This window comes from Anastrepha obliqua, chromosome 2, assembly GCF_027943255.1.
Source record: "Anastrepha obliqua isolate idAnaObli1 chromosome 2, idAnaObli1_1.0, whole genome shotgun sequence".
Lineage (NCBI taxonomy): Eukaryota > Metazoa > Arthropoda > Insecta > Diptera > Tephritidae > Anastrepha > Anastrepha obliqua.
The window spans coordinates 99,450,991-99,478,380 of record NC_072893.1 but is presented as its reverse complement, the minus strand read 5'-3'; the positions used below and the strand labels follow the sequence as shown (position 1 = coordinate 99,478,380).

At 37.9% G+C, this 27,390-nt stretch overlaps 1 protein-coding gene across 2 annotated transcripts in view; it reads right to left on the bottom strand.

The window, feature by feature from the left end:
- The window catches only part of LOC129237477 (retinoblastoma family protein), an 86,138-nt gene extending 60,187 nt beyond the window's left edge, over positions 1-25,951 (bottom strand). For both annotated transcript variants that reach the window (XM_054872254.1, XM_054872255.1), the window contains exons 1-7: positions 25,606-25,951; positions 25,415-25,554; positions 25,172-25,360; positions 18,075-18,432; positions 9,121-9,289; positions 9,042-9,064; positions 8,836-8,978 (exon numbers count right to left, since the gene is read on the bottom strand). In XM_054872254.1, coding sequence (XP_054728229.1) covers positions 8,836-8,978; positions 9,042-9,064; positions 9,121-9,289; positions 18,075-18,432; positions 25,172-25,360; positions 25,415-25,554; positions 25,606-25,743 — 1,160 coding nt within the window. In that variant the 5' untranslated portion in view covers positions 25,744-25,951. The remainder of the gene's footprint in view (positions 1-8,835; positions 8,979-9,041; positions 9,065-9,120; positions 9,290-18,074; positions 18,433-25,171; positions 25,361-25,414; positions 25,555-25,605) is intronic.
- Between the last annotated feature and the right edge of the window lie 1,439 nt (positions 25,952-27,390).

Below are 27,390 nucleotides of genomic sequence, written 5' to 3'. Positions count from 1 at the left end.
AAGAGTGGGAGCGTGACGTGGTAAGACAGGGCGAGTCCATCCATGTATACACAGATGGCTCAAAGCTCGATGGCAGGGTGGGCGGGGGTGTGTATTCCGAGCATCTGGGGATTTCCTTCAGTTTTCGGCTCCCCAACTACTGTAGTGTCTTTCAGGCTGAACTGATGGCAATAATGAAAGCCGTGACACTGGTACAGTGTGATGCGATATCTGGTGATGATATCTACATTTTCACTGATAGCCAGGCGGCGATAAAATCCCTCACTAAACAGTCGACAACCTCTAAGGTAGCCACGAAATGCCGCACATCTCTTAACGAGATGGCTGAGTCATTTCACCTAACGATAGCATGGGTTCCTGGCCATTGCGACATAGAGGGGAACTGCAGAGCTGATGAACTCGCGAAAATCGGCACCAAACTGACTGATGAGCACATAGACACTGATATAGGTATACCCTTGCAAACATGTAGACTACATATCCACGAGGAAATTGTAAGTATATCGAATGAAAGATGACGAAACGAAGCCACTTGCAAAATAGCCCGACAGATGTGGCCGACTCTCAATGCTAAACGCACAGAACTACTACTAAGGAGAGACAAACATAGTCTCAACATACTGACTTCAGTCATAACTGGGCACTGCCTAATTGGTAGGCACGCCCAGAGAATGGGTGTGCAAACACATGACTTCTGCAGAAGTTGTCTAGACGAGGAAGAGGAAGAGACGATTCCGCACCTTCTGTGCCATTGTCCTGCTCTATCCAGACGTAGACTCGCCAATTTGGGCAAACATTTCTTTAATGAACTGGAAGATCTCGGCTCCGTCGAAATCAAGGATCTAGCAAAATTTTTGAATAGTACACTGTGGTTTCAGGAGGGATAAGGGCTAGTTTCCCCATGCTGCATCACAATGGGCTACGAGCCTGAGTGTGTTCACAATGGACAACCGCTTCAACCTAACCTAACCTAATATAATAGCACAAACATTTCACATGTACGAGTATTAACACAATCGTCCAATCAGTCGTTGTTCAGATAGCAATGAAGTGTGGTCATTGGTTGATTGTTTCGTATATCAATAACGCAATCTCAGTTTTTTTGTATATCACTAATATAATAGCACAAACATTTCACATGTATTAACACAATCGTCCAATCAGTCGTTGTTCAGATAGCAATGAAGTGTGGTCATTGGTTGATTGTTTCGTATATCAATAACACAATCTCAGTTCTTTCGTTAAAAAGAAAGGACTTCGTGACCCAAGTCACGTCAGCCAAATTGCTGACTCTATCAAATTCGCTCAGAGCCGAAACGATCTGATAAGTAGAAAATCTTTTCACCATAAATGGAAACGATTTAGACTTCCATTGTTGTTTGAAAGTTTGAATGATTGGCGCGTACACCCTTTTTGGGTGTTTGGCCGTGATCCTTCTCTTATTTGTAGCGTGCGTCTTGATGTTGTTTCAAGCCGACACAAAGCGTCAGATATTTTTATGAGGAGCTATTAGAAAACATTTTCTTCATTTTGGTGTTTTACGGAAACTCGAATCTACGTTCTCTCCGAATTCCGAATGGTAGTCACGCATCCACTCATTCGGCTACAGCGGCCGCCAAAACGTTACATTATGAATAAAAACTCTCCAATAACGTGGGAACCATATTGCCACACCCCTTTTACAGACTACTTTAAATTATGTTGAAAATAAACATGATGGATAGCTTTCAAATGCAAAACAAACCTTTCTTTTCGGAGCATTCTATGCGAAGTTATTACATTACATATATTCGTACATATGTATGTACGTATTTCGGGACTTTATTTTATATTTATTTCTAAGAGAATATAGAAAAGTCTTTTTCGGAAAATTTACCTTAAGTGATTCACAACTGATTGAGATTATCAATGGGGAAAATTATCATTGGGATAAACTTTTGCGTTTTAATAAATACTAGGATCGCCCATGCGTCGAAATTTCGACGTTATTCGACGTTATATAAATACGGAGATCAAAATTTAGTCATACCTTTTTTTAGTATTTATAGTCATAGAAAAAAGTTGAAACATATACAAAAAACCCCAGCACGTTGAAGAAGCTTCGACACACCAAGACTTCCCCAGCTACGTACAGCGAAGCTGTCAGAAACCAACAGCTATGGGCGGTGGTTGATAAAAGCAATCCTGACGGCACTATTCCGGCTGACAATTGGAAGAAAGTGGAAGCTAGGCTCTCAAGCGTTTTTCCAAATTCTGAAGGAGAATCCTGCTCCAGCTGCTTTCTGTCGCGATAGCGGACGGCATCAGAGCCACGTGAAGCTTAAAGCTTGTGCCGATTAGAGATCAACTGATCTTTACAAAATAGCCATTTCAAGGATCGGCGAAGTATGATCTGGGTCTAAACTCTAGGTAATTTCAAGGGATGGCATCCCCAGTTTACCACCAAGATCGAAGGCCTGGTTACCAACGGAGCCATCAGACCCTCAATGGGTCCTGAAATGCTTCGGGTATGTAATCCGGAGCTTCCTACATCGTCTTGGAAGGTCACAAAGCTGCACGATCCCAAGGGTGAGAACCGAAGTGCTACTTTCGTAGTCTGACTCGGTGGACGCACTGGCGCGATCTGACGGTGTGGTAAGCAATGGGGTTTCGTCCATAACATAGAGGGTCTAGAATAGGGAAACGACGTTTAATTTAAGGGGTTATATACCTTGTGTTGGACTAAAAAATCGAAAGTTTGTATGGCATATTCTAAAAGTACATCATCTTTAACATATAAATTCAAAAAATCATATAGATCAGAGCACTAGAACGAAAGTTAAAGACCGTGGAAGCGCGCAAATTATCCATGAAGTGTACGCAAAACCTTAGACGCGATTATCTCGAAGTGGTTTTTTTTTTAATTACCGTCGCGGTGATCATTACTTATCAAAAACTATTTGACCGATTTGCATAAACTTTTTTTTAATTATTAGAAGTTACAACCTCGTAAATCTGATCGGTTCACTTTTTATAAATATTTGCATAGTTCGGTAGAATTAATTTTTTTTTAATTTTTCAATCCCTCAAAAATCGTTTTTTTGGTGCAAAGCGGTTTTGCTTTTGACTCCGTTATTAACAGAATTATGAGCTGGAAAGTTTTGGAAGAACATTCCTTCTCTGATCATAGATATATCTCGTTTGAGGTTAACAAAAATCTACCGAAACCTAAGCCTGATAGAAATATCAGGAAAACAGACTGGGAAAAGTATGTAGATTATAATGGGGTTGCCTTAGGAACATGTCTATCTGTTGTACCACAAAGCATAGAAGGACTAGAAAATTTGGTTGACATGATTACCTACAACATGAATGCTGCCTTAGCTGAAGCTTCAAAAAACACGCAGAAGCGCTCATTTTCCAGACTGCTCAGACATTACTGGGCACGACATGGAAGATACAGTACACTGTCGTGAAGTCAGAATAGACGCTATATCTGAGGACCGACTCTTATGGGCGATTGAAAGTTTCAAACCTTTTAAATCACCGGGTCCAAATGGTATTTATCCAGTGGAACTGCAGAAGCCCGCTGGATATCTAATACACTGGCTACTAGCAATTTCAGAGGTTGCTTTCTTTACGGTCATATACCTCGTAAGTAGAGATAAGTCAAAATTGCAATTACTGCAGCACTTCCTGATCTTGGGTTAAAACCGGGCTTGGTAGGCTTCATTGACAAAATGCTAAATAGCAGAATCATTGAAGCGAATCTAGGGGAATCGGTGCTCAGGAGATTGGTGAGCAGAGGTACTCCGCAAGATGGATACTGGAATCGGCGGGCTGTAAGATGATAGCTTACGCCGATGATGTTGTTATTGCTGTCTCTGGTAAATTTTTATCTACATTAAGAGACCTCTAGATATACTTTCTAGGTGGCCAGAAAAGTGTGGTCTAGGAGTCAACCCAGGCAAAACACAACTCATATTGTGCACTAGGAAACACAGAATCCCTCAGCTAAGTCCAATTATGCTCAAGGGGGAAGCTTCTGTGATATCGGAAGAAACTAAGTACTTGGGACTAAACATAGATAGGAAATTGACTTGGAAGTCAAACATCTTAGGAAGAGTCAGGAAAGCGAACCGAGCTTTTTATGCCTGTAAGAGAGCTTTAGGTAAACCTGGGGAATTAAACCTAAGGTTGCTCATTGACTTTATACTGCTGTCGTCAGACCCATTCTTCTATGTGCTATGCAGAAAAAAACCTTTCTAATTTTTTGAATAAGGTGCAGAGATCAGCGGAATTAGCAATATGTGGCGTCATAAAAACCACTCCATCCATGGCTTTGGATATCATATTACATCTGCCACCCCTTGAATTCTTCTGCAAATACTCAGCGGCCTGCTCCGCTTTAAGGCCCAAAGCGAGCTCACAATGGAAGACTGTCACGCCTGGACATTTAACCATCTTAGACTTCTATACGGATACACCCACTGATTGTGATTATCACCCTCCCATTCTCTGCTTCGAAGGGAATTTCCTAATGAAAATCCCTTCTAGACTGGAATGGCTTGAAGAAGATCCAACACCCAACACACCCGTTAAGATCTACACGGGCGAATTCTAAATGGACAACGGTGTAGGATCAGGGTTATATTGCGAAGACCTTTCTATCAGAGAATCCTTTAAACTACCGGATCACTGCAGTGTTTTTCAAGCGGAAATAAACGCTATTCATGAAGTCTTAAAATGGTTAGAGATAAACAGAATATCATCAACAGATATCTGCATTCTATCAGACAGCCAAGCTGCTCTGCCGGCCCTGGATACATTCCAAATAACATCAAGGAATGTCTTACGTGTTCGCCAATCTCTTAATGACATGACCAAACAATATCGTATCATCTTATGCTGGGTTCCAGTCCACAGAGTTATACGAGAGAACTGTAGGACTGACCAACTTGCAAGAGAAGATACCTGTATGCCAAACATAAGTAATTTTATGGAGGTACCTCTCGCAAGTTGTAAACTTCTTATTAAGAACGCACTAATCAGTTCTGCAAATCACAGATGGATAGAGTGGATGAGTAGACTTCGAATTGGGACCTTAGTAGGGGCCCTCACAGGACATTGTCTCATAGCAAATCATGCTAGGAGATTAGGCGTTTACACGCAAGATTTCTATCGTAGCTGCAGAAATGAGGAGGAGTGGGAAACAATAACACCTTTTTTGCACATGCCCAGCTCTAGCCAGAAGCAGGAACCGATATTTAAGATCCTACGTTTTAACGAATATAGATAATCTATACACTTTAGATATCAGCAACCTTTTACGCTTTGTCAAAAGCTCAGGATAGTTAAATATGGAGAGGGAAATGTAGCCCAGCCCCCGCGGCTCACAAGGGACCCATTTCGTGGTCTAAGTGGCATCGTTGTCTCTATGTGCGATGCGGCTGCCAAACCTAACCTAACCTACTCTTTAGATGAGTTATATTGCTTCACATGATGGTGTAATTCATCCATGTCACTTTACAGTGATTGCCTTGATCCATTGCTTGAACGGCACCTCTTACGAACCCGGAAGTCTTAAATCGCTTCCAAAGATGGCCCTGGCGGGTGATTGGCCAGTAGTTTCATGTACAGCTGAGCGAAAGGCAAACAGGAAGACTTGAATGTGCTTGTCCCCAATTTCGCTGACAATTTCCCACTACTCTTCGCAAGTGCTCCGCCAACTGGTTGCGGAACAAGGGTGTTGTACGAGTTTTCTTAATCCCAATCAAGCAGCACATCTATTTCAACACTGCGGACTTGAAGTTTCTTTCTTGGTGTGAATATAACTCAATAGGCACTCCAAAACGAGTCCTCCGGTTCAGCACAAAAATCGCAGTAATAGTTTTGGCCTCTTGATTTTGTAGAGCGTACGCTTCTGGTCACTTACTGATCTATATTGCGCGCAATTTTGAACCCACTCGGCAACTGATTCTCTACAATTTACCCAGTAAAATCGTTAGCTAATAATTTCCAACGTTTTAGTGATACCCAGATGGCCTCCGTTTCGGTGGCTCCTTCAACTCCGGTAGGCTCTTCAACTTCCCCCCAATGGATATTTTGCACTGGCTTTCTCAGAAGAGGTTCTCTATCTTTTGTCAGTGCAAAATACACGGTGCCAGCAAACGTCTATGTCGGTGTTGAGTATGGGTTCCGTGTAGGAATCTCGTATATCTCTTATGAGTGCCTGACACTTCATCTTTTCCGCGAAGTCAGCTGACATTTGTGATGCCTGCGATGAAATTCGCGACGAAATTTGTAATGGCAATGATGTTTGCAACAGCATTAGTGATGTTACAGCCATAATCACATTCATGTCTACCCCTGATAATAATCCTGGATTCTTCTCTGGATCGAACCTTCTCTTCCATTTTCGTCGATGATTCTTCAGCTTCCAAATTCATCTACACTAACGTCGTCGGTCTAAACTATGTTCATATGGTAAATTTGGTTAAGAACCGCCTTAAATCACTCTTCCTTTCTAAGAGCCAAGGATTTATATAGGTGTTGCCAGTGTGTCGCTAGCCTATATTTTCAAGAGTTTTAACGATTTGTTTTTGTCGCATTATCACTCGCCTACCAACCGAAATTCGTGAAAATGGAAAAAAGTTTAAAACCATGAATTATCGGGGAGCGAAACCGTAACAAACAATATTGAAAATGCTTAAACTTGGAATTTTATTGATAGCGCAGTACTAGTGGGTCTGCGCACGTACTTAGTGAACTGTGCCATACATATGGAGTTCCATGTACCCTTATATATGTACCTATTTGCTATAATATGCGCCGCTATGCGTTGGCCTCGAAATTTACATGTTATAAAGTAATTTACATATTATAATTATACATAGTTACATCTATTAGGTCAATCACCCATCTAATGCAGTTGAGAAAACATAATTTTCGTTTATCATGCAATTACCCCAATTAAAGAATGATAAACACAGAGAATGTTATCAGGTTATAAGAAGGGCGTCGCTGAGTGTAGCGGTCTCTCTATCACGACAGCTAGAGCCCTGCCAGTGCAGCTACTACAGGGTGGGCCAAATAAGATCTACTAATGTTAAGCCCAAATAACTTGTTTATTTTTTGACATATTTATTGTATTTTTCTCTTTTTGTAGGTTATAATTGAATTGTTGGAAATTTATTATGGAGCCCTACATTACAACACCACGCGTTAAAATTATCGAGTTTTTCTATTCTTGTCAACGATCAGTTGTTTTAACGCAGCGTAAATATCGGCAACATTTTAATTTGATGTCGGATGAAGCGCATTTCCATTTAAATGGTTATGTCAACAAACAAAACTGTAGATTGTAGGGCTCTGAAAATCCAAGGGCAACACACAAACATCAATTGCACCCATCTAAATGTACTGTACTAAATGTACGCCAGATTTGACTGCGCCCGACTTCTTTTTATGGGCATGTTTAAAAGACAAAGTGTATCTTAATAAACCAGAGACTATTAGACAGCTGAAGCAAAATATTCGAGACGAAATATTGAGCCTTCAACCAGAAACATTATGTGGTGTAATTGAAAACGCGTTAAAAAGAGCCAATCTTTGTATCGAGAAAAATGGTGAACATTTCTTTGATTTAATATTTCATACATAATTTCCATAAAATATATTCAATGTATAAAAACAATTAAACAAAATAAATGATTATTGCAAAAGTTATTTGTGTTTAACATTAGTAGGTCTTATTTGGCCCACCCTGTATGTATGTATGAATGTGTGCAGATGATCCTGTTGAGTACGCATATATAGGGTTATTCAATAGGTGCGCTTCAACTTTTTTCCGATAGAGAGGGCGAACGACGCAATATTTTTTATTTTTCGCTTGTCATTTGTAAACTTCATTAGTATACATTTCATCATGGAACGCTACACACTTGAGCAACGATTGCAAATCGTGCAAATTTTTTATGAAAATAATCGTTCTGTTGCTGCTACTTTAAGAGCATTACGGCCATTTTACGGTTCATTTAACAATCTGTCCCGTTTTGGGGTTATGTGAAGTCATTGGTCTACAGTAACAAGCCGGCGACGATTTGTGAGCTCAGAGCCAATATTGAACGCGAAATTGCTGGAATTTCGGCCGATTTATGCAAGAGTGGTCGAAAATTGGGTTCAACGATTGAACTTCGTAAAACGTGCACTCGGTGGTCATGCAAAAGAAATCGAATTTCATACTTAAATGTATATGTTCAAACTCGATAATAAAAAAAAAATTAGTTAAAAAAGTCAAACCGTTTGTGTTTTATTAAAAAATGTTCAAAAGTTGAAGCGCTCTTTCTGAAAAACCCTATACTAACGGCTGCAATTTGTGCTTTGCGAACCGCTGATGATATTAGGTGCAGCGAAAACTCGGAAAAAGGACCAAAATGTCCTCCGACAAATTTATGAATAAAAAATTTCATTTATTGCTGATTCGCATTGAGATCCCAAAAAACATCTTATGTTATAAAGTTATAAAAATCTGAATATGAGTAAGTAAAAAAAATGTTAAAAAGAGGGCTATAAGAAAGTTCAAAAAAAAAGTGCGTTTATAAAGGGAACTTATAAAAAACGTTGTAGATAACACTATTATCTAGAGAAAAGCTCTTAATAAAATTTACATGTTCCTTACAGTTCACGAGATAAACTAAACAAACGAATTAGTCCTTATTTTCAAAATGGAAGCCGCGGTACACCCCGGAGATGAATTTAATTTAAAAAAAAATTCACCCGATATGACAAGCACGGCTCGATGATATGTATATGTACTAGTATACTTACAATTATATAGACATGTTGCAAAATTACCTTATAAAATCGGTTGGTTCGGAAAGTTTCGCTATATCTTTTAGTTTTTTGACATTATTAGTAGCACTTGCTACTGGTTCAGAAAATTCCTCTTTGTTTGGTAAAATATGCTTGCGAGTGTAAGGCGTCTGTGGATTTGTGACCTTCATAACCAAAAATATAGGACAATTATTAAGTTTTCATAAAATGTAGTACTTAACACTTACAGAATGGGTGGTGGCGCTAATATCTGTAAAACAATTAAATGACGATTAAAATGTAGCCACTATTTGTGGTATAGTATACCTGAACTGCTTAGTTTTCGATAATTAGGATTGCTTAATAAGATCCTTTCATCGAATTCTCCTACGCTAAGTACGTACTGTTCATATGCACTGTTTAAAGATTTAACATTCCTTTCGAAGTTGCCATTCGAAATGACTTCTAAAAACGTATTTTCATTCCCATGTAGTGTCTGGAAGAAAATTTACACTCATTTAGCACATGTATTAAATTATCTTTATACCTTAAAGGTTAGTGCGCGCAAGTTACATAGATGCGTAGAAATGTTAACTATATACAAGTACTATAAAAAGGTTACACATTACCCAGGTTCATTAGTTACGCTGGCGATAACCCATAACTCAACACTACAATTTAACAGTTTTACAATTTTCTTAGTTTGTATTTGGTCTATCGTGTTGATTTTTGAAATATACATTTATCAGACACACTTACATATATATTTTAAGATATCTTACATATATAATTTGAAGATCAGATCAATGCAAAAATTGTGTCATTTGGTCTTTCTTCATTGTGAAGTGGTTTTCCTCTAGTTCCTTTCTTGTTCGAAGCCTGCAAAGGACCTTTTTGTTTTTCTGTTTTTAATAAGTTTATCACTCTTGGATGACTGCATCCTACCTATTGTTCTTCATATTTCACGCTGGGAAAGCCTTTTTTAATCGCGCGTGATGCGTTTTTACTTAGAACAAATTTTGATTATTCGTATCACGACGCGCTTTTTGTTTTGTAAAATTTTCCAGAGAAAACAATTATTTACTTGAATAACTTCAGTATAATTCCATTAATCGGTAATCGGTTTTCAATGCTTCTATTTACCTAGATGTTTTTGTATAAATACAAAGTTGGACACCAGCAGTTTACATTGTTTTAGATTAAAAATTCAGAGGTCTTCTTTAAGAGCGCTCAAACTTAGAATTTAAATATAACGAATAGTTTACTTGATATTACCACAATATTTTTCTCATATACATTCAATAGCATTGTGCGAAGCATAGTTTCCGGCAAATAACCACAGCGGCACAACTGATAAAACTCCCATGCATTTAAATTCAGCAGTTCTCCCTGATTACAAAGCCACTTAACCAGAATGAGTCTTGAACGGGTACGAATACCATAAATTGGATGCCGAGCAGAGAATGTTTAGGGATTTTGATATGTTTAAATATAAACACATTCTGTCAAAAAAGTACCGGGAATTGTTCAATAAAACGCAAAATAATTGTTTAATCATCAAAATTTATTCGCCTTCAAAATAGGCTCCATTCGAAACAATACACATATGCCAACGATTAGTCCAGTCATGAAAGAACCTTTTTAGCGCGTTTGAAGAGATCTTCTTCAGCTCCTTCAGCGAATTCTCCTTAATGGCTTCTATCGACTTAAAACGGTGTCCGCGGAGTGGCAATTTTAGTTTCGGGAAAAGGAAAAAGTCACGGGGGGCTAAAGCCCGGGGAATACGTTGGTTTTTCGATGATATTTCTCGAGTTTTTGGTCAAAAAAGTGTTCACAATATGAGCCTTGTGAGACGGTGCGTTATCATGGTGCAAGATCCATGCGTTTTCCTTCCACAAATTGGGCCGTTCCTACGCACATTCTCTCTCAAACATCGCATAACTTCCAAATAATATTTTTTCTTTACCGTAGATCCATTTGGAACGAATTCCGAGAGCACAATACCATGATAATCAAAGAAAACGAGTAGCATACTTTCACTTTTGACCGATTTAGACGTGGATTTTTTGGGATTTCGGCTCATGTGGATTCAGGCGTCTGTTGACTGGTGTGCATGTCAAACTCATATACCCACGACTAATGACCTGTTATGATGGGCTGGATAAACGTTGGGTCCGAATTCACTTGCTCAAGCATGTCTTCAGCCACCTTCTTCCGATGAATTCAACTCTCTTGTAACGAGTCGAGCAGCCACGCGTCTCATGCCCAATTGATGGTGTAAAATGTTGCGAAATGATTCGTGAGACTCGCTCAGGACACGAGCTACCTCCCTTAAACTTAAATGATGGTTTTCCAGCACCATTTCTTTGACTTTGTGGACGTTTTCATCCGTTGATGGGCGACCAGATCGGGGCAATTCCTCCACGACTTCTCGTGCCTCTGCAAAAGCCGTATACCACTCGTAAACCCGTGTTTTTGATAAAGGCCATAGGCTTTCTGCAACATTTTCAATGAAGTACGTTCAATCTTTAAGATCTTTGAGCATGTCGACCTATGAGATAGTGGCCTGTGATTAACTAACATAGAAATGTTTTTCCTTGACCGATTAAGTAGCGCCTTTGAGCGACTAGCGTTCCATTTTGGCCATGTCAGAAGTGTGTGTTGGCTTGGAAAAGGGGTCTGATGACGATCACAGCCAGTGCGTGTTCTTCGAAGAAAGACCCCACCTGTGTCCCATTACCTTTTTGCATGAGAATAGAGCTACAGTAGCTTTCTTTACTCTTTTCTTTACATTCATGTTCCAATTTAGTTTCTATTCGAGAATTACACCTAAATAAATATTGGACGCTATTTTCTATTTCTAACCTTCACTATTTAGTGTTGGCGTCGTAAATTGTGGAATTTTGTATTTTCTCGAAAAGGTAGTTTTTGTTTCCCTCTGCTCTTGATTAAGGGGCAGGCCGCACCAAGCGCCTTCTTGTAGCTACGGGTGAGTTTTTCTACTGTTTGATTGAGGCTAGTGCTGGTATCAACACTTTGCATAGGCGCCTCGTCAAGTGATTTCATAAAAGTAATATAGTTCTGTACAATACCCAATTGCCCTTCCTAATATTTCTATATCGGAACTGGTGTGGAGTCTAAGAGATTAAACTCAATATACCTATGATCTGAGAACGAGTTCCCATACTAACTCTCCAACAATCTATAGAGGTGGAGATAATATCTGAGGCCAATGTGATATCTAACTAAAGCTTCTTTCCTTTCTCTAGTGACAAAAGTTGGTTCCTCACCCCTATTATAAATGAATAACCAAGTGCCCAGGATAAATACTGTAATTAATTCACCCCTTTCATTTATATTGCTACTTCCCCACAGTGAGTTGTAAGCGTTAGCATCCCTGTCACTAAGATTCGCGTTAAATAAATATATCCTGGGTAACCCTTGTTAAAATACAGGCTCTAGGAACACCGTCAGAACTAAACACCAACAGCTTATAGCCTGGCGTACTCAATCCGCAAACCCTATAGGAACGAACCCAGGGCTCATGGATGAGAATAACATCATCTCCGCGGTTTGTAAACCAGCAGTCTCCATATCCACCATCGTAATATTGCCCTCATCCTCATTGGAGTCTACCTCGTCCAAGACCTTTAACTCCTGTCAGCCTCTGCGAATCAGAGGAGTTGTAATTCTCCAGCATGGGTTTCGCTGATGCCTCCTTGGAGGTATTAGTATCTAAAGTAGCCCTCTGTGATGCCGGCCACATCTTTGCGATAAACGCGCAAGTTCACCTTAGGGAAGCCGTAATTTAGTATTCCTCCTGCCTTCTCCAGTGTCTTAAGTATTCACTACTGGTTCTCACTATCATCTGCCTAAAAGCGCCTTCTGGTCCAACTGTACGTCAGAGTTGCAAATGTTAAACATCCGCAAGATGGATGCTTCATCGGCCGGCTCGGAACCCATGAACGAGCTCTTGGCTGAGACGGAATGTTTTCAAAGTCTACAGCCTCAAGTTTTGCACCTGGATATAGCCTTACCTATTCAAAACGCCATAACTTTTTTGTGTGAAATTAGTATTTATTGATTTTAAAGACAAAATTGTTCAAAAATGATTACAATTTTAACATATATTTAGTTTAGCTCGATATGACCATCTTTTGCCTTAACTATAGCCTTCAAACGGTCAAAAAATTAGTTGCATGCTGCACGAATGTGATCTTGAGGTATTTTGTCCCATTCTCGTATAATCGCTTTTTTCAGCGCATCCATACTGGCATATTTTTTAGTCCTCCCCTTGCTCTCCAAAATGGACCAGATGGAATAGTCCCATAAGATTTGCGTCTGGGGAATTCGAAAGCCATTGTGTGGACGAAATGAAGTGGGGAACATGATTTTTTAACCATTCTTGGTTCACATGAGCTTTATGAGACGGTGCCAAGTCCTGTTGGAACGTCCATGGTCTACGACCGAAATGTTTGCGTGGCCACGGCTCTAAAGCAGCTTCTAAAACATTTTCCCGATAATAAGTCGCATTCACTTTGACACCAGGCTCGATAAAAATGATTGGAGAGCGTCCATCAGCGGTCACTGCGGCCCAAACCTTTACTTGCGATGGGAAATTGCTTCGAGTGGCCATACGAGATCCGGACCTTGTTTTCTTTTTTATGTTTTGTGCTGTCTTATCTTTATCCACGCTTCGGTCCCTCGAGTGTGGAGCAAGGGAAGGTCCACTCGCACAAAGGCTCCTGTGTGCAAACAAGCAAGGCTGAATAATACAGAAGGTCGCCAGGTATTCTGTATACTCCGTTTGCGACTGGGCTATTTGAAGGAATGAGACGCAAGCCAGGTTGAGTCTCGGCACGGGTCATATGACACCTTACTCCATGGGAGAAAGAGAAGGGGGGAAAGGAGAAACTAGGAGAGGAAAGGAGGTGGAGTGACTACCTCTTAGCTTCAGGAATCATGTGGGTGATCTTTGCCCTTACTAGGCTCCTGCATGACGCCGACGTGTCAGCACAAATAGTAAACCAAAGAACAATGACCCATGGTGTTATTACAAGTTAAAGACCTGAGCAATGAAAAAAGAAACGCCTATCTTAAATATAGGCGAGGAGAAACTAGGAACAAAGTAACTCTTTGATTGCAAAAACAAAAGAAAATTTTTGAGAAAACTTCACGGCGAATATGGAGTATGTTCTTTATTATGACTCACATCTGGAAATGATGAAATTGCAAACGAAATAGTTAAGTATTGCGGTTCCTCCTTAGTGTTGGAACTACATAAGCTCTTCACGACAGTAGTTCAACACCAAAAAATACTATCTCAGTGGAAGCTTAGTATAACAATTCCAGTCTTTAAAAAGGGAGACAAAAAAAGCCCAAAAACTACTGAAGTTATTCACTAAAATTATTGCGACCGAAATAAATAAAAAAAAGAAGAAACGAGGATCAACAAGGGTTTCGCCGAAGCTGCTCTACAAGCGATGCCATTTTTATTGGAAGACAAATTGTTAAGCAAGAAATTGAATTTAACAAGCCAGTGTATATGTGTTTCGTAGATTTTACCAATGCGTTCGATAGAGTTAAGCTATGTGATGTAATTTAGTTTTTACGGAAGAAAAACGTTCCTGAAAATATAGTAGCGCTAAATACTGACAACAAATCAATTATTCGCGCAAATGGCATTAAATCAGATCCAAAACCTATTACAGTTCAAATGTTATTATCAATGCGATTATTGGAAAGTACGAGAAACAGCTCTTGGATATAGATTGGGAAGCAAAAATATTTAAATAATATGCCATGATTCAATCAGAAGCCGAGCATAACGTTCGCCTTCTGTTCGAGTTTTAATATGAATAACATCCAGAGAGCCCCTCCGATGTAAACTCGCCGTTTATAACAGACCAATTGAACAGGTGCTCGAATTCAACTACCTTGGAATGCTAATAACCAGCAATAAAGACATAAAAAAAGAATAAAAAATCCAAGCTACTAAAGTGGCTACCATATCAGGAGGTTTAAAAGATATAATTTGGCGAAATACATAAATATATGCGTATAAAAAGTAGAACGCCTATCAACAACAAGCAACAATTGTTGCAATGCATACACTTAGAGCTATCGCCAGGCACACTCTGTAAGATAGAAAAATGCATGCTGAGATCCTTGAGGTTTGTGAAATCGAGGATATCAACAAATTCAGCAGAAAAGGAGAAAAAATGGCCAAATCTTGTTGAAAGGGTGCACTGTTTCAGAATAGCCAAAGTAGTTATGAAAGCTAAACAAAAGTTGAAACGAATACTGGACATCAAGCTCGCAACATGATTTCATATAACAGAAAACACAGCAGCAAAATCCACTAAAATCATATCTTATAGTTTAAATATTCATACATATTTAGAATCAATTAAGTATTCATACATATTGTATTTTGTTAAATTACAGGAAAAAATTCCTAATGAAAGACATGCGGGGCATCGCGATTAAGTGTTTGTGTTACTGAGGAAATTTGGGCAAAAGAATTACAGCATACAATTTCATAATTTTCAAGATATTTTAATAATTTTTTTACTATTAAACCCACTAAGAGCAGTAGCATAACTATCAAAAAGACCAAATAAACACGTTGAGTAACGTGTAATATTCGACAAATAAACCAATGAAAACTACAAAAACACATAGCAACATTGAGTTTGACCTAATAAAGTATGAAAACAATCACCTCTGTGAAGGAGTATATTACAAAACCTTCATTTATGTATAACAAGTCAAACTTTTCTTTTGCCGCGCAGAAATTAAAAGGAGTACAATTTAGTAAATACATAACGACACCCTTAGTGTAAAAGAACTTCTTCCGCAAATTACGATCAGTCGCTATAAAAAGCATTAATACCCTCTCCGACGTAATGTGTTAAGTTCAATAGACGTCGAGGCAATTGAATGAGATTCAAGACTTAAGAGAACTTGAAAACAATTTAAGGTTGATCTTTACTCGAGGTCAAATAAGAAAATTAAGAACTCAAAAACATATTCGGACGATGAAGAAATAAGCTTTGCTATCACCCTATATGCGGCTGGTCCGAAGGCATACCGCTACCTCTTAAAAAAGGCTTTCCGCTGTCCTGTCTCTCAATGCTTGACTACTGGATCCGAACACATCCATTTGATGAGAAATTCGGACCTCACATTTTGAAGAAAAAATATGTGTTTTGTCCTTTGACGAGATGAAGGTGTCAAGTTTCTTTGACCTCGATACATTTACGAAATGTGTTCAGTTATGTCAACCCCCAATATTCCAATGAAACCCAGTTTAGCACAATTTCAGAGAGAAAAATTGTCACGAATACGTCAATTATAGGTTTATACTGCTACGTTCGCGTTCGGAGTTCAAAGAATTTTAACGGACAATTTGAACGAAGATGACTTGGAACATTTCTTTGGCGCCTTGAGACCCATCAAGGACCGCCCCAACCCACTTCCATTTAAGTGCCGTTTGCGAAAATATATGTTTGGTAAACACTTTTATAATTTTACTTATGTATAAATACACTTATCATGTACGTTATGATTAATTTGTTCTTTTAGCAAAGAATACCAAAATACTGAGCACAACGCTTAATGTTGAAGACGATAAGACAAAGTGGACTGGCATTGAGTTTGACAACGTAGATCCCTCTGTAGAATTCAATGAGTTGGATGAAATAGTCACACATGTGAACAATAACAAAACCGAAGACGGTATTTAGGTCGATGCATTTTACGAAGACGCGTTTTAGTACAACTCAGGATATATTATTAAGAAACTTAATTTAATAACCCCAATTTCGGACAAGAATGGACCAAAAGGGGGAAAATTGATTAAACCAAAAGCAAAGTTTTTATATGATATAAAACTTTTGGATAATGTATTTTTATAAACTAACGGAAACACAATTAGCAGTAAAACAAAGTATGCGATGTACTAATGAAATAAAGCAGCAATGTATTATAACAATTAACATATGCAGATGTTAAAAGGTTATTTTAAAAAAACAGGACTCAAAAGCAAGATTACTATAAATAAAACACTTTATAAAATAGCTACCTAAGCTAGTGAGTTTTTTACGCATTTTTTTATATAATATTATTTTAAAAAATTTTATTTGAAATATGGGGTAATGGAAGCAAACTACTAGCACATATAACGCACTGCGCATACAAATTGTCAAATAAGCATGTGTCAATGGCTGGCTCATTGTGTACACTCTGGGAATATATAAGTCCCTGAGAAATTAGTACACATTTTCAAAATTACAAGCAACATGAAGATGACATTTACAGTCGGTTCCCACCACAGTCGGTACTACGTTACCGGAACGACCCGGATTTATATCCGGGGCCAAGGACTGTCACTCCAGCAGCATTCCAAGTGCATGTATGGGGAATGTTTATGCGGCTGCAACAACAACAACATGACATTTACTTAATAGTCGATTTTATTAAGTTGCACATCCGTAAGCTTCACAACGGCAACTTAGATACTTTTATCGGTTAAGAATGCCAAAATCGCTGATAAATTTATATCAATACATCATCTTTAAAATAAGTGTCTAGAAAAAATTAAATATCAAGAGCCTAAACTACACTGGTACGTAAGTACTGTACGTCTAAAATGTTTCAGTATCGTAACTGATCAAGAAATAATAGATATCTAAAAGAAAATTGCAAAATCCAACCTAGCGGGAAACCATTCATTGCTAGCTTTTTCTTTGTTCTTATGCTAAAAATCAACCACCAAGCGCAAATTTTTGTAGTTCCTGTTCATATTTTTTATTACTATTACCATGATTAGTTTTCTACGTTCTTTCAAATTTCAACACGCCGGTAATATTTCTAGGAGATTTTAATGCTTAGAGCCCTTCTGATTAATTTATTCCAAACCAAGAAAGTTTACAATTAAGTTCAAATAACTGACATCATAGAATTTGCAAATTACCATGGCTACACAAAAACAAAATATATGTATTTCCTTGGCATCGTAATTAGCAAATGCAGTGTTATCAGGTTATTTGCACTTACTTGTGAATTGCCCTTTTTAATTTGTATGGGTACGATTGCTTCATATTCAGTCTTTGTTATGGCTAGTAACTTACATACGAGTATATATAATAAATTTAATGTTAACTTGGAACGTTGTTTTTGCTACTTAGCATCAAAAAGCGTTGAAGCTATATACTCATATAAAATTACAAATAGATACTGAATTATTATGTATAATTAATATAAATACTATCAGTTACCTTTGTCTGGAAAAACTTCGTAAAAATCGCTTTGCAGTGGTTTGCTTTCATATCCCTTGCATCGTTAGGTAAAGCTTCTGTTAGCGTACACAGAGCTCCAATAATACAATGATTAAAGATTTTTTGAGAACTAAAAGACGGAGTACCCCATTTTTCCGGTATGCCTTCGAAGCCCGGATTGATTAGATCCACTCGGTTCTCCGCGAGCACATTTATGTATATTAGATCGATGCAACAAAGCAATAAATGGAAGGAGGTGACAATATCCATATTATAACTAGGATCTTCGTTTTTAGCACACAAATATAAACACCAACATAAGTCGTATAATTTGCTAGCAGAGCATCGTGCAACAGACCTGTAATATAAGGCATAATACAAAAATCAAGTTTACTTGAAAAAAAGCTAGAAAAGGCACAGTATGTAAAAAATCTATAATATTTGATAAAAGCAAACATATATAATAATTTTCCACGGGATTGGAATTGAGTTGTTGAATGCCCTATCAAGTGTGATGGCTACATTTCCTCATTTCTGGTGCACACTGTCTAAGCTGGCGAGACGGAAGCAATTCTGATTTTTCTTAACTGGCATAATTTGACTGAATGAAATAAACAGACAGTTTTTGGTACTGCGTAATGAACTACACTTCCCTATGTACGAGAAAGCAAAAGTACAATGGAGTACTTGTAATCATGGCTACGCTCTTATAACAGATAGTATTTTAGTACTTTATTTAAAACGTTGAATAAAATATAAAAAATTCCAAGGATTACACTGTATAATAAAAAAAATTTTACAAGGTTATTACAGTGTGAATAGTAAGGCGCGGTAATTCCCGCGGTAAACATATCAACCCTCCACATCTTTTCCACATTTGGGCTTTTTATCCTTTATACATACAAAAACATAACATTCTTGTTGTTGTTCACCCGAAACCGACTTCGGTTAGATGCTGGCAATGCAATGGGTGGATTCACTTTAAGACCAGTCCATGCCCTAAAACTTGTGGGGAGTGGTCCATGAGGTTTCCCGGATCTCACCCGGACAGCTTAACTCTATTGTGAGATCAAACGCCCGAACAGAAGAAAATAAAGGGAGGGCTGTTGTTGCAGCAGTTCACTAAGCTTCGTCGAGAGCTTCGTAGTCGCTTATCTCATTTTACGGGAGGTCTAGTGGTTTTCATGTACGAGGTGTGTTCAAAAAGTATCGCGAATGTTCTGTTTTTTCAAACATTATTTATTTATTCATTAATATCTACTTTGTCCCCTTCACAGTAATCCTCATGAGATATTATGCACTTGTGCCGAAGCACTTCAAAAAACCATTTTTTTATCTTGTTCAGCTCCTTTCATTGGTCTCTTCAGTTTCGGGAACAAGAAAAAGTCACAGGGGTCCACATCTGGGGAACACGGTGGCTGTGGCATCATTAGTGCGTTGTTTTTTGCCAAAAAGTCGCGCACAAGCAACAATGTGTGAGCAGGGGCGTTATCGTGATGCAAGAGCCAATTCTTGTTCTTCCATAAATCCGGGCGTTTCTGGCGGATTGCTTAGCGCGAATTGCGCATAACTTGCAGGTAATATCCCTTATTGACCGTTGTACCCTGTGACAAGAACTCATGATGCTTAAAGGCCCTGCAATCGAAGAAAACGCTAAGCAAAATTTTTACATTCGACCGAACTTGGCTTCTATTGAGATGATTGAGTTTTGGTTTCCACGTCATAACCATAAACCCACGATTCGTAGGTAAACATCGAAGACGAGCCGAAACACGTGCAAGCACAGCAGCTGTCAACAATTAACTGAACATTCTAAATGGCCGAGCTCGTCGGCATGAGTCAGAGACATGAGTACCAACATATCGCCACAAAAAAACCGAAATTCGAATATACGTAGCATTCGAAAATTCAAAATTCGCGATACTTTTTGAGCACACCTCGTATAGTACTGAATTTCGTCAATCAAGTAATATAATACATGGGCTGAAAAGTCACGGGCCTAACACAAAGACGGAACTATTATAGCTTTATTGCATTCGTCCCTTTTTCAGTTAGTACTAACCCTTAAAAGACAGCTGTTAACGTGACGCTCCTTTTTTATTTTCAAAATAATGGATCAAAAAGAATTACGTGTTTTAATTTTACACTGCTTATTGAAAGGAGAAACTACCGTTCAAGCGAATCAATGGCTTAAAGTGTTCCGGGGACTCCACTCCATCCGAAACAACAATAAAACGATGGTTTGCTAACTTCAAACGTGGTCGTCACATATGTCCACTAAGCATTGAGACTAACTTCAGATATATATTTGAGTGCATAAAGAATCATACAGATGTTTGTTTTTTTTTTGTTGAGGTGGCACAAAGCATTGAAAACCGAAAAGTGTGGGTCTTGCCTTTCGACTCACCCACTAAAAACCCACCCCAGCTCCGTTTCCCTCGATTATTACTGACGAATGAGAGTGGTGGCGCGGCCTGGGGGCTGTGGGAAGGGAGTTCCATCATAAAAACATGCCTATAACCTTCATTGGGTGAAAATATGAATGTATAACAATTTTTACGTCATTTGGTGTCGTCGTTTCGTAGGGATGCGCGGACAATGTACAGACATTCACCTTTATAGTATAGATTCTTCAAGTAAATCAAATTAATAATCCTCATAGAGAAATAGTTCATTGCCATGCACACAGGAAGAAGGCATATGCAAATACAAATATGTTAATTTAAATACATATGCGCATATACATACATATATATGCTCACTCAAGTAAGAGAGAGCTCGTTGTCGTTCGTTCCGCGCTCTCGCTTGAAGTTCAAGCAAGGTAACGACGCATGAGCAAGATAACGACGCATTTTTTGGTGCGTGCAACCGGCTACATCGACGTTATCCCGTCAAAGAAACGTGTTTACTTTGTTAGGCGGCTCAGCTGAGGTGGCTCAGCTTCTAAGACGTGCCTACTTGATTGGTTCTTACGGTAACTATCATACTTTCTGAAGCATATATGTATGTATATAAAAACCATTTCGTTATTAAACTAAACTATTAAGCGGATAATGTTATATATATTAAATTAAAGAATTAGTCATAAATAACATTTCAAAATAAGAGTTATAAATATATGGGAGTTATATTTCAAAATTTTAATATATATTATATGAGAACTATAAACTTTAAGTGAAAAAATTACTAATATATTTAAATATTTGGTAAAGTATGTGTTATTATTTTGAATAACCCTTTAGAAAACTACTATGCGACTCCAGGGATGATTTATCTGCGTGTTTATGGCATTAAATTCTGCTGTGTTGTACTTTATGAGCGTGTAGGTGTTTTCCATTGGTTAGCTACACGCTTAAGACAGCTACAGGAGAGAGAGAACTCACATTGGTCACTTGTATGTCTGTCTGTATTTTACAAATTTGTATTGGCAGAAATCATGGATGAAGTAATCATTGGCGTAGATTTCATCCTGTTACACGGTCTTACTTTGGATTTGGGCAACAGGGTTCTGTCCTGTGAAAATATGGAGATATCTCCGAGTACCGAGTACAGTGCTCACACAATTTATTCGTACACCCTGCGTAGTACGTGAAAAATGTTAACTTTGTGCAAAATATTTGCTGTGACAATATATTTCTTTTGGGTCACTGTAAGAATGTTACATTTCCGATGAATTGCTGCAAGCAAAACTCCCGTTATTTCAACTCACACTGTAGAGTTCTAAGGAAACCAGACAGACCTAGCAAAATGCTGCAAAACATTTATTCGTACACTTTCAGCTCATCATATTGTAGCAGAAAAAGTAACAATAAAAATCGTTTGTGTTTTTAATAAAATTGCTGAAAACGAAATAAGATTGGTTTTTCTTAGTTGTTATTGCCGATTCAGTTTCAGTTGCGCATAATATCTCTATTGAACATGACAAAGTGAGACGAAGTGCGGATTTACCATTAAAAATGTGTAAAAGTGTTATTGTTAATTACGTTAATACTGGTAAATTGGAAGCTTATCCCCACCAAGCCGGAAGCCGAAAAATATTGGCTTCACGTGAGGAACGCAACAAAGTAGCATCAGTCGCGCAAAATCCAAAAATAACCTCCACGACATATATATAATATAATTGGCGCGTACACCCTTTTTGGGTGTTTGGCCGAGCTCCTCCTCCTATTTGTGGTGTGCGTCTTGATGTTGTTCCAGAAATGGAGGGACCTACAGTTTCAACCCGACTCCGAACGGCAGATATTTTCATGAGGAGCTTTTTCATGCTATTAGAAAAATGTTTTTCTTAATTTTGGTGTTTCACAGAGATTCGAACCAACGTTCTATCTGTGAATTCCGAATGGTAATCACGCGCCAACCCATTCGGCTACGGCGGCCGCCTTTGCATTATGAAGGATTAACAATTTATAATCAATTGTCGGTGGTTATAAAAAAATTTAACAGCTTAAATAATGTAATTTAAAAATAATATATAGAGACTGAAAATTATAGTTTATTAAAGGTTTTTAGGCCCTTGGGCACTCGGGTCTGGCTAGACTTTTTTGACTTTGGTGTGAATTTAACATATTTCCATTATAGCTAAGGACTGGGGCTTCCAGGTAGTTTCCTAAAGTTTAATTTTCTATCAATTTATAATTTTTAAAAAGGATCCTGAAAAGGACGAAAACATGAATTTAAGAAGTTACACCGTCGGTTGGGCACCTCGGGTCTAGGTGGATCCCTATACAAATGTATGGAAATATATGATCCATTTTGACTATTCTATCTGCTTTCTTCTACTTTTACATGGTAAATCTACATTTAGACTATCTTTTACGGTCATTTAGCATACCTACACATATATAAACCGGTTTTTGTGCCGTTTCTTTGTCCTTTTTTTTATGTACTGGCTGTATATATTATATATTGTGCGTCATTTCTATTTCTCAGTCAGTCAACAAGTAAACGTAGAACACTTAACGCGCTAGTGCCAAATAAAAATTAATTTACGCGCAAAATAAACCATCATAATGGGAGATGAAGTAGAGTTAATTTACAACGCAATAATATACAGAAAGCGGAAATTTTATTGCGTTGGGATGAAAATTTTTTCAAAATTTTTGTACCATATATTATATATACATATATATATAAATACGTTTTAATAACGGCCGAATATGTGCATTTCGCCAAGGTGCGCCCAGTCGTGATATATGGAATTTCTAGAATGAAAACCTCAAGGATAATTATTATCCATATCAAAATATTTCTATTGACAAATAACTATTTCCATATCGAGGTCGAACAAAATGCACAGAATATATTCCTTCAAAACTTGCGAAATACGGCATAAGAATCTGGTGGGCATGTGACTCCCAAGCAATATATTTATTTTATTTATTAAAGTCAAACATACAATGATTGACCTTAATAAGAGCTTACATTTTTAAATCGTAGACAAACGAACTAACAATAAAATCAAAATTATAATTATAGCTAATGGTAAAGGTGTTTAAGTTGGAGAAGGTATTATAAAAAGGAAAGAAAGATAAAAATAGTAGGAGTCAGGATTAATTGGAATTGATTGAAATAATGATAAATCATTCGAGAGAATTCAGCAATGTTCGACAAGTTAACGAAGCCATTTATGTTTGAAGCGCAAGCTCTCTTTTGTACATTTAAATTTTCGGGGTAAGTTATTTTAAAGACGAACAGAGAACACAAAGTATTGACGTTCAGTCACCAAGCAACTGTATTTCATCGGGATATCATCATATGTTCGTTTGTACCAGTCGCTTCATCTAACTCTTGGCGAAAATAAGAGGTTTATATGTAGGAACATAATTTGCACACACTCGTAAAGATCCTTTTTTATCTGACGTCAAAAATGTCTACGTTCGTTCCAAAAACACAGCATTTATGGGATGTCATGCTTCAGCCTTTTAAAGAAAAGTACAGCTGAAACGTGTCGAATATTGATCAATATTTACAGTAATCACGCTGCATCACATACAACTTGTAAAGAGCGGTTTCGACGCTTCCAAAGAGGCAATTTCGACGTAAGTGATAAAAATGGCGAAGGTGCACCGAAAAAAATCGGATATACTCAACTACAACAATTATTGGATGAAGACGCATGTCGAACCCTTGATGATAAGTCTAAAGATTTGAATATTTATATATCAACCGTCGGTAAAAGTTTGCACGCGATGGGAATGGTACAGAAAGAGGTAATCGGGAGCCACATTAATTGAAGGAGAGAGATATCGAGAGACGTTTGGTGACGTACGACATACTTCTTGAACGGCAGAAATGAAAAAAAATTCTGCATCGCATCGTCACTGGCGATGAAAAATTGATCTATTGTGATAACCCTAAGCGTCGAAAATGTTGGAGCCTACCAGGTGAACCAGGTCCATCTATTGCGAGCTCTGTCTATTCGAGCTCTCAAAGAATAGCGGCCGGAATGGGACGGTAGACATGACAAACTGATTTTGCTGCATGACAACGCCAGGACACACGTTGCTAAATCGGTCCAGAAATATTTAGAGGAACTGAATAGGGAAATCTTGCCCCACCCACCGTATTTCCCAGTCGTTGCACCTTCGGATTACGATCTGTTCCGATCAATGCAGCACTTCTTAAGAGAGCAAAAATAAAAATCCTTTTTTTCACAAATCAAGATATTTTGAGCGTTTATTTTTAATTCTGTAGATAGGTCAATGCATACCAAATCCAATGAAAAAGGTAAGAAAAATTAATTATAAATGTGGCGCATGCCATATATTCCCATACAAATGCACGTAAATACATAGGGGTCTGGCCAGAACCGGGTGCACAACCGATACTCAACATATATCCGGCAAGTAAAGGCACTCCGGATGACACTAACAACTTATTCACGTGCCTCTTAAACTCACTCCTCACCAAATGTTGGTAAATTTTAAAATCAAATAACTTAAGTTTCTAAGTTTAATGTTTCAACTTAGAGGTTGTGGGAGACGCCCTGCATGGAGATTTACGTTAAAGCTTTTCAACTAGCTGCTATGGCTAAATATGGTTCTGAGTACTTCAACATGAATTAAAAAATTATGCATAATCCAATTTCAACTTCTTACCTGTATTTTGTGTTTTTCTTATCATGTCGAGATGAGACGAATAATTTCTCGAAAATATCATTGTACCGGCAGTAAAGATGAAAAGTTATGCCGGGCGTTCGTTCCAATCTTTCAATTTGACGAAGGAAACTGCATGGCAAGTTTGCCATTTCATGCCAAACCTTTATTTTTGATATGAATTCCGATATACTAATAAGCAAGATAATTGTTTATAATAATTACTTGAATATTATATATTATTACCTTATATTACAACAGCGAAGCATTTTATTCAGTGAAATACAATTGCCAATTACAATTGTATTGCATTCGCCCACCGTCGGTGTGTAAGACAATCTACATGCAGCATAGAGTGCACAACAAAACCAGTGTAAGGGATCCCCCTATTTACGAAACAATTATCTAGTAGGCCAATTTTAAAATTTATATAGTACCTCCAATGTGGATCGTTTTAAGACTTCCTCGAACATATTCCATGAAATTTCTTCCGTTTCACGATCCATATTCAGCTCTCTACACAAGTCTTCATACTGAGTGCGAAAACAAGCAACTAATTCCTTGGTGTCCGTCATTTGAAATATTCACACACAACTTTTTGTTACAAATGAAGTAATAACTTAAATAACTCGAACTAGAATCTCTTACAACACGTTACTGTAGATTGTGTGATGTAAAACCATTACCAACTTATTATTTTTGTCATTATACAAATATTTTAGGGCCCTTCCTTAACATGAAAGAACGATACAACTTTTCTAGTTTTTGGAAATGTCACAAAAACGCGGGAATGGCAGTTCCTTGCCATCTCTTCTCGACTACGAATTTCTATATATCATTACCTGTGGTCCTCATGCAAAAATAGATATATACAATAATGGGCCTTCCTAATTCGCCGTAACGTTAGTGCTACAGAGCAAGGTGAATTCAGTACCTAATAATACTTTCACATATACATTCACCACCTATAAATCCACCAAATTAATCGACCCGTTCACATGTGGCAGATTACCTGCAAAATTGGCAATCAGCTTGTTAATACTGCTTTGAAAGGTTTTTCTTCATAGAAATTATTTTGGTGGAATATTTTGGCACTTTTGGTTTCTTTAATTATATTAACGATAAGAAGAAAATATAAAGAGAAGGAATAGCTAATTTAATTGCAAAATAGGCTGCTAATAATAAACAGTTGGAAGAAATCACTATGCGATAGTTTCCCAACTCGTGAACACGGAACGTAGAGCTGAACATATGAAAAACAATGATTTTCTAAATTGATCCCGCAAACACTAAGCGATTGGCTTTGCGACTTGTTAATTGTCATTGCGAACGCAAGGCGAACCGTAAATTGCAATCGTTTAAATCCAAACTTCAGATCAGTCGGAATCATTGGTATTCGAGAAATACATACATTTTCACCTGCGTAATTGCGTTAATAATGGTTGCCTCAATCAAATTCGGCATAAGTCTTTTCACCGCAAGTCGAGTACCGTTGCAAAGTCGCGGTGGATTTAAAAAACGCAATATCATAATAACTGAACCAACCTTGAGTTGCAAGTTATATTGTGCAAATCCTGGTAATTCCAGAGAGTTCAAAAACTCCGTTGGATAATTTACTACATCATGGGGATTTGTTATGGAATCAACGAATTTGTATGTCACCAAATCGCCATCGAATGGTAAATGGTGAAATTCAATGCCTATACATCATTATTCTATGCGGCGAGAATTGCTCGTTGACTTGACCAAGCATAATTCTGATAATTTTCCCTAATGTTTGGGAAAACATTTTCAATAAGAGTTAATTGAGAGTCTACAAATCGCCAAAAGTCGTTGGTAAGAGTAATTAATCATGACGCATCATCTGGGACTTTTCCATTTCCAACAGCTAACAATTGTTCGGAAAATTGTGGAGCACTTTGATCATTTTGAAGTTGAACTCTCATATTAGTGGTTAGCGATAATGTTTTTACGTTATTCCACAAAGTTGATGCCTTCAGGCAAGCATTCAATTCATCTGCAGGCGTTCCACAGGGAATTACTGGCAGAGTCTGCCTGAAATCGTCTGCCAACAAAATGATCAAGCCGCCAAAGGTGTTGTTATTTCGCCGAAGATCCTTCAGTATGAAGTTAGGTGCTTCAGGTGATTTCTGCAATGCAAACGCTAGGATGCAAGAAGTAATCAGTGTTGCAATCATATCGAAACGCTGCTCGATTCATTG